This window comes from Dermochelys coriacea, chromosome 20 (assembly GCF_009764565.3).
Source record: "Dermochelys coriacea isolate rDerCor1 chromosome 20, rDerCor1.pri.v4, whole genome shotgun sequence".
In the NCBI taxonomy this organism is placed as follows: domain Eukaryota; kingdom Metazoa; phylum Chordata; order Testudines; family Dermochelyidae; genus Dermochelys; species Dermochelys coriacea.
This window is the reverse complement of record NC_050087.2, coordinates 19,116,791-19,129,473: the sequence shown is the minus strand read 5'-3', so window position 1 is coordinate 19,129,473 and position 12,683 is coordinate 19,116,791. Positions and strand designations below refer to the sequence as shown.

At 45.9% G+C, this 12,683-nt stretch overlaps 1 protein-coding gene across 3 annotated transcripts in view; it reads right to left on the bottom strand.

The window, feature by feature from the left end:
* Positions 1-949: 949 nt before the first annotated feature.
* Positions 950-12,683, bottom strand: part of SLC27A1 (solute carrier family 27 member 1) — a 29,162-nt gene continuing 17,428 nt past the window's right edge. For 2 of the 3 annotated variants that reach the window (XM_038379323.2, XM_038379322.2), the window contains exons 5-12: positions 11,796-11,865; positions 11,615-11,706; positions 11,338-11,447; positions 9,255-9,464; positions 8,762-8,888; positions 8,357-8,494; positions 7,700-7,864; positions 5,679-6,077 (exon numbers count right to left, since the gene is read on the bottom strand). In XM_038379323.2, the coding sequence (XP_038235251.1) occupies positions 5,764-6,077; positions 7,700-7,864; positions 8,357-8,494; positions 8,762-8,888; positions 9,255-9,464; positions 11,338-11,447; positions 11,615-11,706; positions 11,796-11,865 (1,226 nt within the window). In that variant the 3' untranslated portion in view covers positions 5,679-5,763. Of the gene's footprint in view, positions 2,348-5,678; positions 6,078-7,699; positions 7,865-8,356; positions 8,495-8,761; positions 8,889-9,254; positions 9,465-11,337; positions 11,448-11,614; positions 11,707-11,795; positions 11,866-12,683 lie in introns of those variants that run through there. The other variant, XM_038379326.2, reaches the window with a different exon arrangement.

Below are 12,683 nucleotides of genomic sequence, written 5' to 3'. Positions count from 1 at the left end.
ACTAAATTGGGAGGAGAGGTAGATACACTGGAGGGTAGGGATAGGATACAGAGGGCCCTAGACAAATTAGGGGATTGGGCCAAAAGAAATCTGATGAGGTTCAACAAGGACAAGTGCAGAGTCCTGCACTTAGGACGGAAGAATCCCATGCACTGCTACAGATTAGGGATCGAATGGCTAGGAAGCAGTTCTGCAGAAAAGGACCTAGGGGTTACAGTGGAAGAGAAGCTGGATATGAGTCAACAGTGTGCTGTTGTTGCCAAGAAGGCCAATGGCATTTTGGGCTGTATAAGTAGGGGCATTGCCAGCAGATCGAGGGACATGATTGTTCCCCTCTGTTCGACATTGGTGAGGCCACATCTGGAGTACTGTGTCCAGTTTTGGGCCCCACACTACAAGAAGGATGTGGAAAAATGGGAAAACGTCCAGCGGAGGGCAACAAAAATGATTAGGGGACTGGAACACATGACTTATGAGGAGAGGCTGAGGGAACTGGGATTGTTTAGTCTGTGGAAGAGAAGAATGAGGGGGGATTTGATAGCTACTTTCTACTACCTGAAAGGGGGCTCCAAAGAGGATGGATCTAGACTGTTCTCAGTGGTAGCAGATGACAGAACAAGGAGTAATGGTCTCAAGTTGCAGTGGGGGAGGTTTAGGTTGCATATTAGGAAAAACTTTTTCACTAGGAGGGTGGTGAAACACTGGAATGCGTTACCTAGGGAGGTGGTGGAATCTCCTTCCTTAGAAGTTTTTAAGGTCAGGCTTGACAAAGCCCTGGCTGGGATGATTTAGTTGGGGATTGGTCTTGCTTTGAGGACCAGGATCTGGTTGGACCAGATGACCTCCTGAGGTCCCTTCCAACCCTGATATTCTATGATTCTATGATTAAAATGAGAAAATAATCCATTATTAGGATAGGTGGAAGCACAGCACACATGCACTGCACCTGTGAAGGTCAATCCCTTTAATTCTCCAATTTTAAGAGTTATATTTAGTTCTAATTGTGGCAAAAGCACCAGGAAAACAAGTACATCAGAAATGTCTGTTAATGGACTTGCCCACATTAAACAGAAAATAAAATTCTAATTGAGGTTGGAGTAGACATTAAAATTATTATGTTCCCATTTGTCTTGTCATATGTGGCCTTTATTGGTGTTCAAAAATTGCCACTTATTTCCAGCAGAGGGCAGCACAATTTAAAGATGAAAACTACCAGTAAATATAAAAATAAAATTAAAGAAAATACACAGCAACATTACAATTAACTTTTTCTAAGACCTCACATTAGCATTAAAAGGTATAACATTACCATGTGAATCCTCTGTCAAGACCTGCCATTTACCTCATTGTTACCTAGCCCAGTAACAAGTTTAAATACATTGTTTGTTCACTGGCATAATGTCCCTAGGCAGTGGCCCTGTGCCCCTAATTATGCTTTTTAGCCATTTACACCCAATCTACTTTCTTCAGTAAATTAACAACCTATTTATTCTGCAGACCACAGTTTGTGAAGATTCACAGAGACCACTCCAGGGGTCAACAATCTGATTAATTCCCAGTCCTATTTATTATCATAATGCCTAGAGCCCCAGTCATGAACCAGGACCCCATTGTGCTAGGCCCCACTATACGAACAGAATACCTTAGGTAAATGAATGATAGACACTTCAGAGCGAGACTTCCCACTACAGCGAATCTTAGATGTGTAGTTAAAAAAGAGAAATGTGAGGTGGGACAATCAAAGGCTCTACCTGAAGCAAATAATGCTACTAACTAAAGGTCTATAGATAGCAACATAAAGTTGAGAGATAAAGCAGAAGGAAACCTGCTCAGGGCATATAATTTCTGTTCAGTTACATCCTCAGGATGTTACAATAAATAATTCAGACCATAAACATCTCGCATGTTGCACAGAGTCCCTCAGTTTGTAGTGGTTACAAAGAGAAAAAAAGTATCTCTAGACAACGAACATTGCATGTCTATGCCCAGGATAGGAATAGCTCACAAATTAATGTGCTTAAGACATGTGAGGACATCATCCTACACCCCAATGAATTTGTCACGGTTGCCAGTGCACTGCACGAGGACCTTGCACTACTTATCTAGCAGGAATCCCTCGCTTTCACAGGCAGGGTCCCTTCTTAAACTAGTCAGTAGCATTTCCTGCAAGACACACATCCCAGACCAGCTCACAGAGTGACCTTTCTGGCACGGATCCTCTCAAAGAGGCACTCATTCAATGGAACATATTTTCCCAACTTTAGATCAAGAAAATATAACCGGTCTGATGTTTGATGAGGGTCAAATCCTTCTCTCTGTAAACGAGTTTTCTGGATTTTGAACGTGCCTTGAAAAAGAGAAAGAAAACACTAAAGTAAAAATTTTCAGAGCTGGAAACCAATGGAAATAGAGTTAGGAAGATAAATGTGAAACAACACAACACTTGTTATTAGTGTTAAACCTAGAAGCCAGGTACTTCTCACCACCATACACCAGAAGTAACTCCACTAGCTGGTATAAGACAGGATGAATCAGGCCCTAGATGCCTTGGGATCAGTACAAAAGACAAATCACAATCCATTCATGGTATACGTGCTACAAACCCCATAGCTTTTGTTTCTCCTTTCTCCACCAATCTCTGACAGTACAGGATCTGTGCAATTTCAATTGTGCATTGTGTTCTTGACCTAAGCTAGTGGTCACCAGACTGTGGGGCATGCACCCCACCCCTGAGGGGGGCATGGAGGAATATTCAGGAGTTGGGGGGTAGCATAGTGGAGCCTGGGCCAGCCCCCATGGTGGATGGGAAGGGAGTGCCACCCAGCTCTGCTCTGCCCCAGCCCCAGCTGCACATCCAGTCCCAGCTCCCAGCTGCAGGCCCCCAGCAGAGGCCCCAGCCAGGGGTGGCAGGTTTGTAGAAATTTTGGTGGTGCCCAGAACCCGCCCTCCCCAAACTCCGCCCCCCACCTGCCTAAGGCTTGGGTGGTGGGGGGGAGGAGAGTTTGGGTGGGGGGAGGTGGTTTGGGGTACAGGCCCTGGGCTGGGGCAGGGGAGTGGGGTACAGGCCCTGGGAGGGAGTTTGGGTGGGGGAGGGGGTCAGGGCTGGGGCAGAGGGTTGGGGTGTGGGGGGAGTGAGGGCTCTGGCTGGGGCTGTGGGGTGGGGGCAGGGTTTGGGATGAGCTTGGGGTGCAGGCAGGCTGTCCCGGGGCTGGGGCCAGAGAGGAGGACTCCCCCAGCCTTCTCCCCATCAGCAGCTGTGAGCTCTGGGGGAGGGGCTCCCCTCTCCCCCCTGGCAGCACACTCACCTTGTACCACTGTCATTGTATGTGCTCCATGGGCCCCTCTCAGGTCCAGGAAGCCCCCTCGCCTCCCCTGTGGTGGGTGCTGGGAGGGCTGCCATCACATGTGCCCCTCCTTCCCTGCTGCTGCCCCTCATTGTAGCCTCAGTGGGGGTGAGGGATGGGGCTGCCCCTTGCCCAGCGTGAGGCAGGAGCGGTGACTGAAGGCAGGGAGGCCCCCTGTGCTGGTGGAGGGTCCCGCTGGAAAAGGGAAGGGTCCTAGGCAGAAGGGCAGGGTCAGGGCACCCTGCCCTGCCATTAGTGGGTGCAGGGCACTAGGACCCTGCAGCAGCAGTTGATGCCGGGAGCCAGCAGGGCGGCGTCAGCGTGGGGCTGCAGAGGAGAGGCCGACGCTCTGGGGACCGGGGGAGGTTTGTGGGGGCCAGGGGACACTTGGGAGAGGTGCAGGAGAGGGGGGGTTGCAGGCAGGGCGGGGGAGAGACCTGGCCCCAAACGTTGGTGGACCTGGGCCCCAAATATTGCTGGAGCCGGGGCATCATAGGCCCATACAACTCGCTGCCCCTGGCCCCAGCTTCAACGCTGGCCCTGCTCCTGGCCGAGGCCCAGCCCCTGGCTCCCAACTGTGGCGGGGGGAGGAACTAAGTAAGGGGAGGGGCGTTCAAACAAAAAAGTTTGGAGACCACTGCTATAGCCCAAACCTTACAGGGACATTGTGAGACATTGTTCATGTTTGTAAAAAGACCTCAAGATGCAATGTGCAATATATTGCAGGTGTTGTAAAAATGTAATATTTGGATTCCTGTAAGTGCTGTCTGTAGCACGGAATCCAAGTGGCAATGTTTTGAGGCATTCAGTGGCTCAGTTAAACCTATTTGCTGCTTTAGAGATTATGGTATGTGGAAAGAGTGGAAGTGGGAACCCTGATGCTTTAATTACAAGGTCAGTCTTTAGCTGTCACGTTGAAAATCTAACCAACATCTTCCTGGCTGCAATGACTGACAGCACATCCCTTAGAATAAGCCTGAGATACACCAGGAAGATCAGCCTTTTGATGCAGCTGGTAGTTACTGCACAGTGGTGAAATTTCTGCCATTTAATTTTCAGTGTGAAAGTCCATGTAGCTTCCGTCTAATAATTAATAAAGGCTCTTATTCAGGTTTGTAACTATTTCACAATCTCAATCTTGTGTCATACTGGTCTGTTGTTTCTGCCATCTAGAGTTGGTTGTTATTTACTACGTGTGAGCTATGTAATTTCTTGCTTCCACTTCTGCAAAAGACTAAAAAAGAATTCTCCTGAAAAAGAGACAACAGCCACCTCTAAAACTGCTTAATCATCTGACCAGGCAGTTAGTCAGAGTATGAGAAAGCGTGAATGTTTGCAAAATCTCCAGCATGAATGAGGGCAAATGATCAGGCAGTAAATAGTCTGTGCAAGATGGAGTAACTAGGACAATAATACTTCACACCTCAGTGGTTCTGGAGCCAAATTAGCAATCAACATTACCCAAAAGAGCCAGAGTCATGTGAATTCATTGTTTCATTTACTATAGTACTAGTCATATTCAAAAAGTATGACAGTGGAAATATTTAGTGTATATATGGAGGTAGTCAAACCATTACTTGGGAGCCTCATGCGGTTCTTTTGCAGTTAAAGTGCAACTCACAGAGCTCTCCATGCCCTCACTCCATTCTCCACTTACCAGACTAGGGCCGGGGGGAGTCTCGGGGCTTCTGCCCCACAGAAGGTGACTGCCGGGGCTCGGGGGTTTCAGCAGGCGCAGGGCTGAAGCCCCGAGCCTTGGCAGGCACGCTCTATGGGGCTGAAGCCCGGCTCTCAAACTTCTGAAGATTTATCGCATGTGGCTCAGAGTGTCAGTAAGTTTGGCCATCCCAGGTATGTATGTATATGTTATTCTCACAGCAAATAAGTTAATAACTTAAGCTGATAACTTAATTGGTTAATAACATAGTAAAAGCATTCTGAGTGGCTAATAATTAAATCACACAGTGTTTTAATATCAGGTGCTGCAAAGAGCTGCAGGAAACACATTAAAGAGCCACTTGCAGCTTACAAACCGCAGTCTGAGTATCACTGAGCGAGAGGGTTGCGAGAGCCCCAGTATGTGTTTAAATTCCTTCAGCAGATTACGAGGACCCTTTCAATTGTTTAATAGGTAGTTATATTTATATTCCCAAGCACGCTACTGTTGGCAAAAGGCTCCCATTGACCCATATATAGAGAGCTGGCCTATACCACAGCACTGAACTCAGAACAAGTATTAGAAAGCACAAAAATCCTTTCCTCTCCAAAGGTCTCTTCAGTTAATGGCCTTGGTCCAGCTATTCTCTTGTATAAAACTCAACTACAGACATTATTTCACTCATAGGGTTTATGTGCAAAATCCAGCAGAATCACAAGAAATCCATGAAAGAAAGGAAGACAGACACATGGCAGCAGCCAATTAACTCCAAATAAAACCAGCTAAGTGCAGGTTTCTTATTGCTACACAGCACAATGAAAAGAGAGGCAACTTTGACACTTTCCAACTTTGAGTTAGCTCTGGGGTCTGAAGGTTACCGACACATGCATTGCTAACAAGAAAAGAACTTGCAAGCGACCCATCAGTACCTGTGGTGTCAACTTGGGGCAGGAGACGAAGAAAGATGGGCCGTGCATAGGGAGGCAGCACCTTCTGTAGTTCCTGATACAAAGCATTAGGACTCAGTTTAGCTTTTGGATCTGCTATTGCTGCCATTCCAGCTTTCCCTTCCACCCCTGAAATAAAACAGGTTTCAGAGTAGCAGCCGTGTTAGTCTGTATTCGCAAAAAGAAAAGGAGTACTTGTGGCACCTTAGAGACTAACAAATTTATTAGAGCATAAGCTTTCGTGAGCTACAGCTCACTTCATCGGATGAAGTGAGCTGTAGCTCACGAAAGCTTATGCTCTAATAAATTTGTTAGTCTCTAAGGTGCCACAAGTACTCCTTTTCTTTTTGAAATAAAACAATAGAACTCAGTATATAGGACAGAGAAAATGGTGCTGGATTGGGCTTTAGACACTGAGTACAGGTGTAAAAACAGATACCCGCCCAAACCTTACCCTTTGCTCCCTCAGTTGCAAGTGAGGGCAGCATGTCAGAAGCACCATGCTTTAACCATTGTGGTAGGGAACTCCTTGCAATTCTGATGGACTTGGAAGGAATCCACTTCCAGCTCTCCTCAGTCAAAAGTAAGGTCACAATGTCCTTATCTAAAGCTAATCCAACTCGATCTTATTAAGATTCCTCCTCCACCCAGACTCAGTTTGCGATAAAACCAAGGAGACTGAACCGCCATTTAATGGGAACTTTTCCAACCAGACACTTGCTTGAAACAGGTTTCAGAGTAGCAGCCGTGTTAGTCTGTATTCGCAAAAAGAAAAGGAGTACTTGTGGCACCTTAGAGACTAACAAATTTATTTGAGCATAAGCTAGCTGTAGCTCATGAAAGCTTATGCTCAAATAAATTTGTTAGTCTCTAAGGTGCCACAAGTGCTCCTTTTCTTTTTGCTTGAAACAGTTTCGCTTTTCATAAAGGGCCTTTTCCTCCTGCTCAGTGTAGCTTTCTCCAGATCTTTTATTTGTGCCCAGAGAATTTAAGAGCCATTTATGTTTTATAAATGCTCATTCTGTTCTGTATCAGTTCTCCACACCAGAGACCCAGGCTTCATGATTGAGAGCTATGGGGAGGGACAGCAGACAAGTCTCTCAGCATTGGAGTGGCAGCTCCCAAAGTGAGCCCAATGACAAGCATCCCTCCAACCCCATCCCCCCCCGGGGATTATACTAAGATGCATGTTCCTGTGTGGAATCAAACAGGAGCCTCAATGGAATCCTGAAGATTACTTTCACCAAGAGTTTCTGCTGAGCACAAACTATAAACAGGCTAAGACATCAAACACATGAGTCTCCTTCTTCCTATTTCTCCTCCTTAAAAAAGCCTTTCTTTTTAAGAACAAATCATTATAAACCAAGGTGGAGAGCATGCACTGAACACTCCAACACTGAGTTGGATTATCTGGAGATCAGAGCTCCCTGGGCACCCAGACAGATTGCTTCTTAGTTGGATTCAACCACTAATGATCACACCTTTCCCCATGTGTATGGATCTCACCACAGCAGCATAAGTTACAAGTACTCATTAGTGAATTATCCCTGGGGCCTTCATTTCACTGCTCACGATGAGTGCTGGCCAAATCAGACCCCTCTGTTGCCCGCCTATCTTCCCCCATTTTGGGGCACCCTGCTCCAGCAGAGATGGTCAATTTCAAATTGTCCTGGGGAACGAGATACAAATTTGTATATCTGCCTGACTTCCCCCCCACCCCAAAAGCTTGGGAGTTCTGGGTCTCCAGTTACCTGGTACCTCCACTCCATACACTGCAACATCTGTTTGATTGAGGATGTGACTCAGGGTTCCCTCTACTTCTGTGGTGGAGACATTTTCCCCTCGCCACCGAAATGTGTCCCCACTACGGTCTTTGAAGTACATGTAACCAAGTTCATCCATCACTAACACGTCTCCTGTGGGGGAGAGAAGCCACAATCAATCTCAGTACTTGATTAAGGAGCGCTAGGCCCTGCCTTTCAGCCCTTGAATATGCCATCTAGGTTCAGCACATACAGTTGAAGAGAATACTATTCCTACCTACCCTCCCAAGGGTGTGGAGCTAAATCAGTGGCCATTTCCCAAGTGCCTACAGGATCTGCAGCCAGACCAGGATGAGGGAAAGAAATGAGAGAGAAAAGCTAAAGCAGTAAAGGGTGGGGTAGAGAGAAACCATCCCTATGGGTTTTCTATTTGTAGTTCATACATTCTATATGGAATCTAGAATACGACACAGATGGCAGCAGAACAAAACCCTAAGGTAAGATTTCTTGTCAGCCTCTACAAAGAGCTGATTAAACCCTGGGAGCTCTAAGAGCCATTTCCCCTGCCAAGTGACTGAAACATATTTGTGTCTAAAACATATTTGTGTCTAACACTGGTGAAGCCAGCACTTGTTCTGACAGTACCTGAAAGGTATGCCCGGTCCCCTTTTTGGAACACATTGCATGCTATCTTCTTATTGGTGGCACTCTCATTGACATAGCCATCAAACCTGCGCAAGGGGTCCTGCTGGTTTATTCTACCCACAAGGAGGCCTGGCTCCCCTAGAAAAAACAGGACAAGACCCCATGAGATCACAACCTGCTAACAAGACTGGCCATTGTGCTGGCAGTTTTTGGAACACAGACTTAATGCAGGTTACTATATTGCTGTATGATGTATTTCGTTGAGCTGGGCTACTTTTGAAACAGAGACCTGGAGGTGAAAGGCTTCATATCCCACCATTCGTTCCTTGAATCAGCTAGTGCCCATTTGTTATTCTTGTAGAATAGTTAAAATTTTGAGCACTTGGTGTACACAGTAACATTTACCTGGGCAGCAGGGGATGCAGAGCCCACTGGAGTCACGGATCAGCTCCATGGTGTCTTCATTTACCTTCACCAAGCGAATGGGATAAACATTGGGCAAAATCCGGCTGTTGAAACCACAGGCTCCAACCTTTCAAGAGATGGACTGAGACACATGAGGAAGTGAAGGGCTAAAATGAATCATTTAGCCTCTGAGTTGCATGTTCCTTGTTATATCTGTCTGTCTATCTTCTCCTAAAAAAGGTGTGGGTGGGAATTTTCTAATCATTCCCTATTAAAAAAGGAAATCATCCCCCACCACCAAGATGAGAATTTATCCTGTAAAAGTGGTGCACACAAAAACAATCACAGATTTAGCTCCCTGCAGCCCAGTGATACGTCCCAAAAGACACTATGCAGAACAGCCAAAAAAACAGGTAGAAAGTATATCTCCCTCTGTACTGTATCCCTCTTAGTATATATTTCTCTCCTTGCACTGTAGTCATCCACTGCGTACCTTTCCATCCAAGTTAGCAATGCTGCAATTACACTCTGTGGCTCCATAGAACTCCCCAATCTGTTTAATTCTGAACCGCCTTGTAAAGTCTTCCCATATGGTAGGTCTCAATCCATTTCCCACTGCTAGTCGTACGTGATGTTGTGCTTCTGCCTCCCGTACTGGTTGGTTCAGAAGATACCTGCAGATCTCCCCAATATACTGAATAATCTGAGGAAGCAAACACAAATATAGATCAGTCTCCAGGAGACCTTTATGATGCCCTGGGAACAGCTGAAACATGGCTATAGAAAGGCAATCCCATAAATAATGTAGCTATCTCAGCACCTCCATTATTAAATTTATTGTGGTAATGCCCAGAAGCCTTAATTACAATTGGGTATCCTTCTGCTGGGTACCGCACAAATATAAAATAAAAGTACGTTCCCCAAAGTGCTTACACTCTAAACAGACAGAAGACGATGACAAGGAGTGAGGAGACGGGTACTGCCTGCAAGCAAAGTGACTAGGGTGATGGGGGCATAGTGCTAGTGTCATTTCCTGAATATTTATTATGGTTCCTGGTGTGGAGCAAGGAAAGGAGTTAATATGACCAAAGCCATACAGAAATGGAAGAAAGGGCGATAATGTGTGGTAGGGAAGGAAGGATGGAGAAGAGCACAGAGGGTGAGGAAGTGGCAAGACTGGCAGTAGAGGGACTGCCAAGAAGGGTGGGGAATGGAGGTTGGGCCAACAACCAATCAGCAGAGGGGAAATAATATCCAGCATTCAAATAAAGTGCAGTGTGCTGACAATATTGGTGTCCAAAGACCCTGCACTTACCTCCCTTTCTTGCAGCTGCTGCTGCGCAATCCTTGCTGGCCTCACTCCAGAAAGTCCTGTTCTGCTTCCCCTAGCCATAGTTTGCATCAGAGGATCTCAGATATGCCCCTCTCTCCTCACCCCTGGAGGAACCTGCTCTGCTCCTCCCCTACATTTGTTATCCTGAACTCCAGTGAAGCTCATGCCTGTCCAAAAAACGGGCTGCTCCTAATCATAAGGTCCCTTTAAGAGCAGGAGCTCATGGGAATGCTGCTTTTTGGGGTCAGACTGCAGTTAAAAGTAGTTCAGAACAAGCATCTGGAGCCATGGGCAATATGCATAGAACTTTTAATACCAGCCTCTGAGACATGTAACAGCAATGCCAATGTGGGAGAAGAAAGACATGTGATCAGTCCAGTCCTCCCCATATTGTGCCTGTCATGCTACTTATCAAGCAAAGATCCTCCTGTAGCAGATCTGCCTGCTATTAGAAGAGAGACAGTCATGTGTTTAAAGCCAGGATTTATCTTCTCTCTTAATCTTCCACACAGCATCCAAAATAGACATCTGGAACAGGCTTTGTCCTTTCTCCTCCTCTTCACGTGCCAGCAACCCATTCTCTGATTGTCTAGCTCCAAAGAATATTTGAAGTCACTTCATGTGTGTATTATTAATTGCATTATTGCAAAAGTCAGAGGTGTTAGGGCTGGTGCTCTCATGTTTTATATCTATATGGAGGTTATGAATTTTACAATTCATTTTTCTATGTTGTATTTTAACATGACTGTAGATAAAACTCCAGTGGCAAGTTAAGCTCACTGGAATTGTGAAGTGCAGGGGCATAATTTACCATGTCATCTCTATGCACCATATTTCCTGATATTCCTCTTTTGCTCATTTAGGAATGGACTGGCTAAAGATGTTAGACTGGTTGATGTTAGTCCAGCGGTTAGTAAGCATGCTTTATATCACCAGGTGGGAAATTCAGATTCCACTTCTTGTCTTTGTCTCCTGTAGTCATGAGGACCTTGAAGCAACACAGATTTGGCAATGAAGGGCTTACAGTCTAATATCTCATGGGTGGTGGTGGAGGTGAGGTGTGATGCTAACTGGAGAAGTAAGAGGGGCTACAGTTGAACGCTTGAGGTGGACGGCAGGGAAAAGTCAGAGCTGATAGCTGGAGATTCCCTGCTGAAGCTAGAAATAATCCCACTGCCCATATCAATTTGCTTCCATAAACTTCAGGCTGCAGAGACATGGCAGAATTCAAGACACTGCTTACTGTGCATTTGTATTTTGTACAATCATCCCAAAAGCGACTGGCTGAGAATTTCTTCCTGATCACCACAGTGAGGCCATGGATTAGACACTGGCCGACTCCCATGATGTTACCTGGAAGACAAAGAGGGGCAGAGTATCAGTGCTGGCTCTGCCTTCAAACACTTTGGATAAATTCATTTACAACAGTACTTGAAGGTCCTCAACAGCACCAGAAGCAACCTGGGCCCTAGGATAGGCAGCAATATTGTGAACCTTTGCATCCTAAGGAGGAAGCATACCTGCTGAGTGATAGAGTGGCAGGCAGTTGTAAAGGATATCTTCAGGGCGCATTCTGTAGGCACAGTACCCAAAGGCAGCTATGCGGTAGTACCTGCAAGAACACAAGGGATGTTAAGGAATGGAAATGAACACAGCACTGAGTATCACTGAATGAAGAGCAGCTTCTCTTCAGCTCCTCACCTGCTGTGCACCACAATGGCAGCCTTTGGCATTCCTGTCGTGCCAGATGTGTAGATATAGAAGAGCCGATCTGGAGAACAGAAACACGAGCCAGGCATATGACAGATTCTCTTCAGCTGTTTAATCCCTTTTTCTGTGCAGGGCTAGGTTTTAGCTTTGCTCCTATCAGTGATCTGCTGATCATGAGTGACTACTTTGATCTATTGCTGGCATAGGAGAGGGTAAACTGATATGCTTGGCACAGAAGCCATATTACAGCCCTAGCGGAGAGATGCCAGTAAACTTCACCCATAAAAACAGAGGGTGAAAGGCAGTCTCAATTCTAATCTTTGAATCAAGAATTCAGGGCCCTAAGGGCATGCACTTTTCTTCTCCCTTCTCCAGAATGCCTTGGAATTAGGCCAGCTGCCAGACTCAGATGCTACTGGGGAGATGAATCTAGAGGAAAGGTCACTTCAAATGGGGGCAGGGGTGTCTAAGGCAAGCTACGCTGTGAGGAGAAAGAGAATAGCACAGAGGAAGATTTTGGGGATTTTGTAAAGAATCCAGCAAGCTTGCATTACTAAGCATCACGTTTCTCCATGCAGCAGGAGTTATTGATCCTACCATAACAGTTACTGAAATGGGAGGAAGAAAAGGAGTACTTGTGGCACCTTAGAGACTAACAAATTTATTAGAGCATAAGCTTTCGTGAGCTACAGCTCACTTCATCGGAACACACTCACCAACAGCGTTACACATCTCACAGGTGTTATATAGCCTATTTCTGATTCTATTAAACATGAAACACTAGTATCTAGCCAGTTCCCTTCCTCTCTTTCCTCCTCTTCTCCACAAGTAAAATAAAAAAAGAGAGAGGGCTGAGGTCATTAGTAATGAAACCAAACC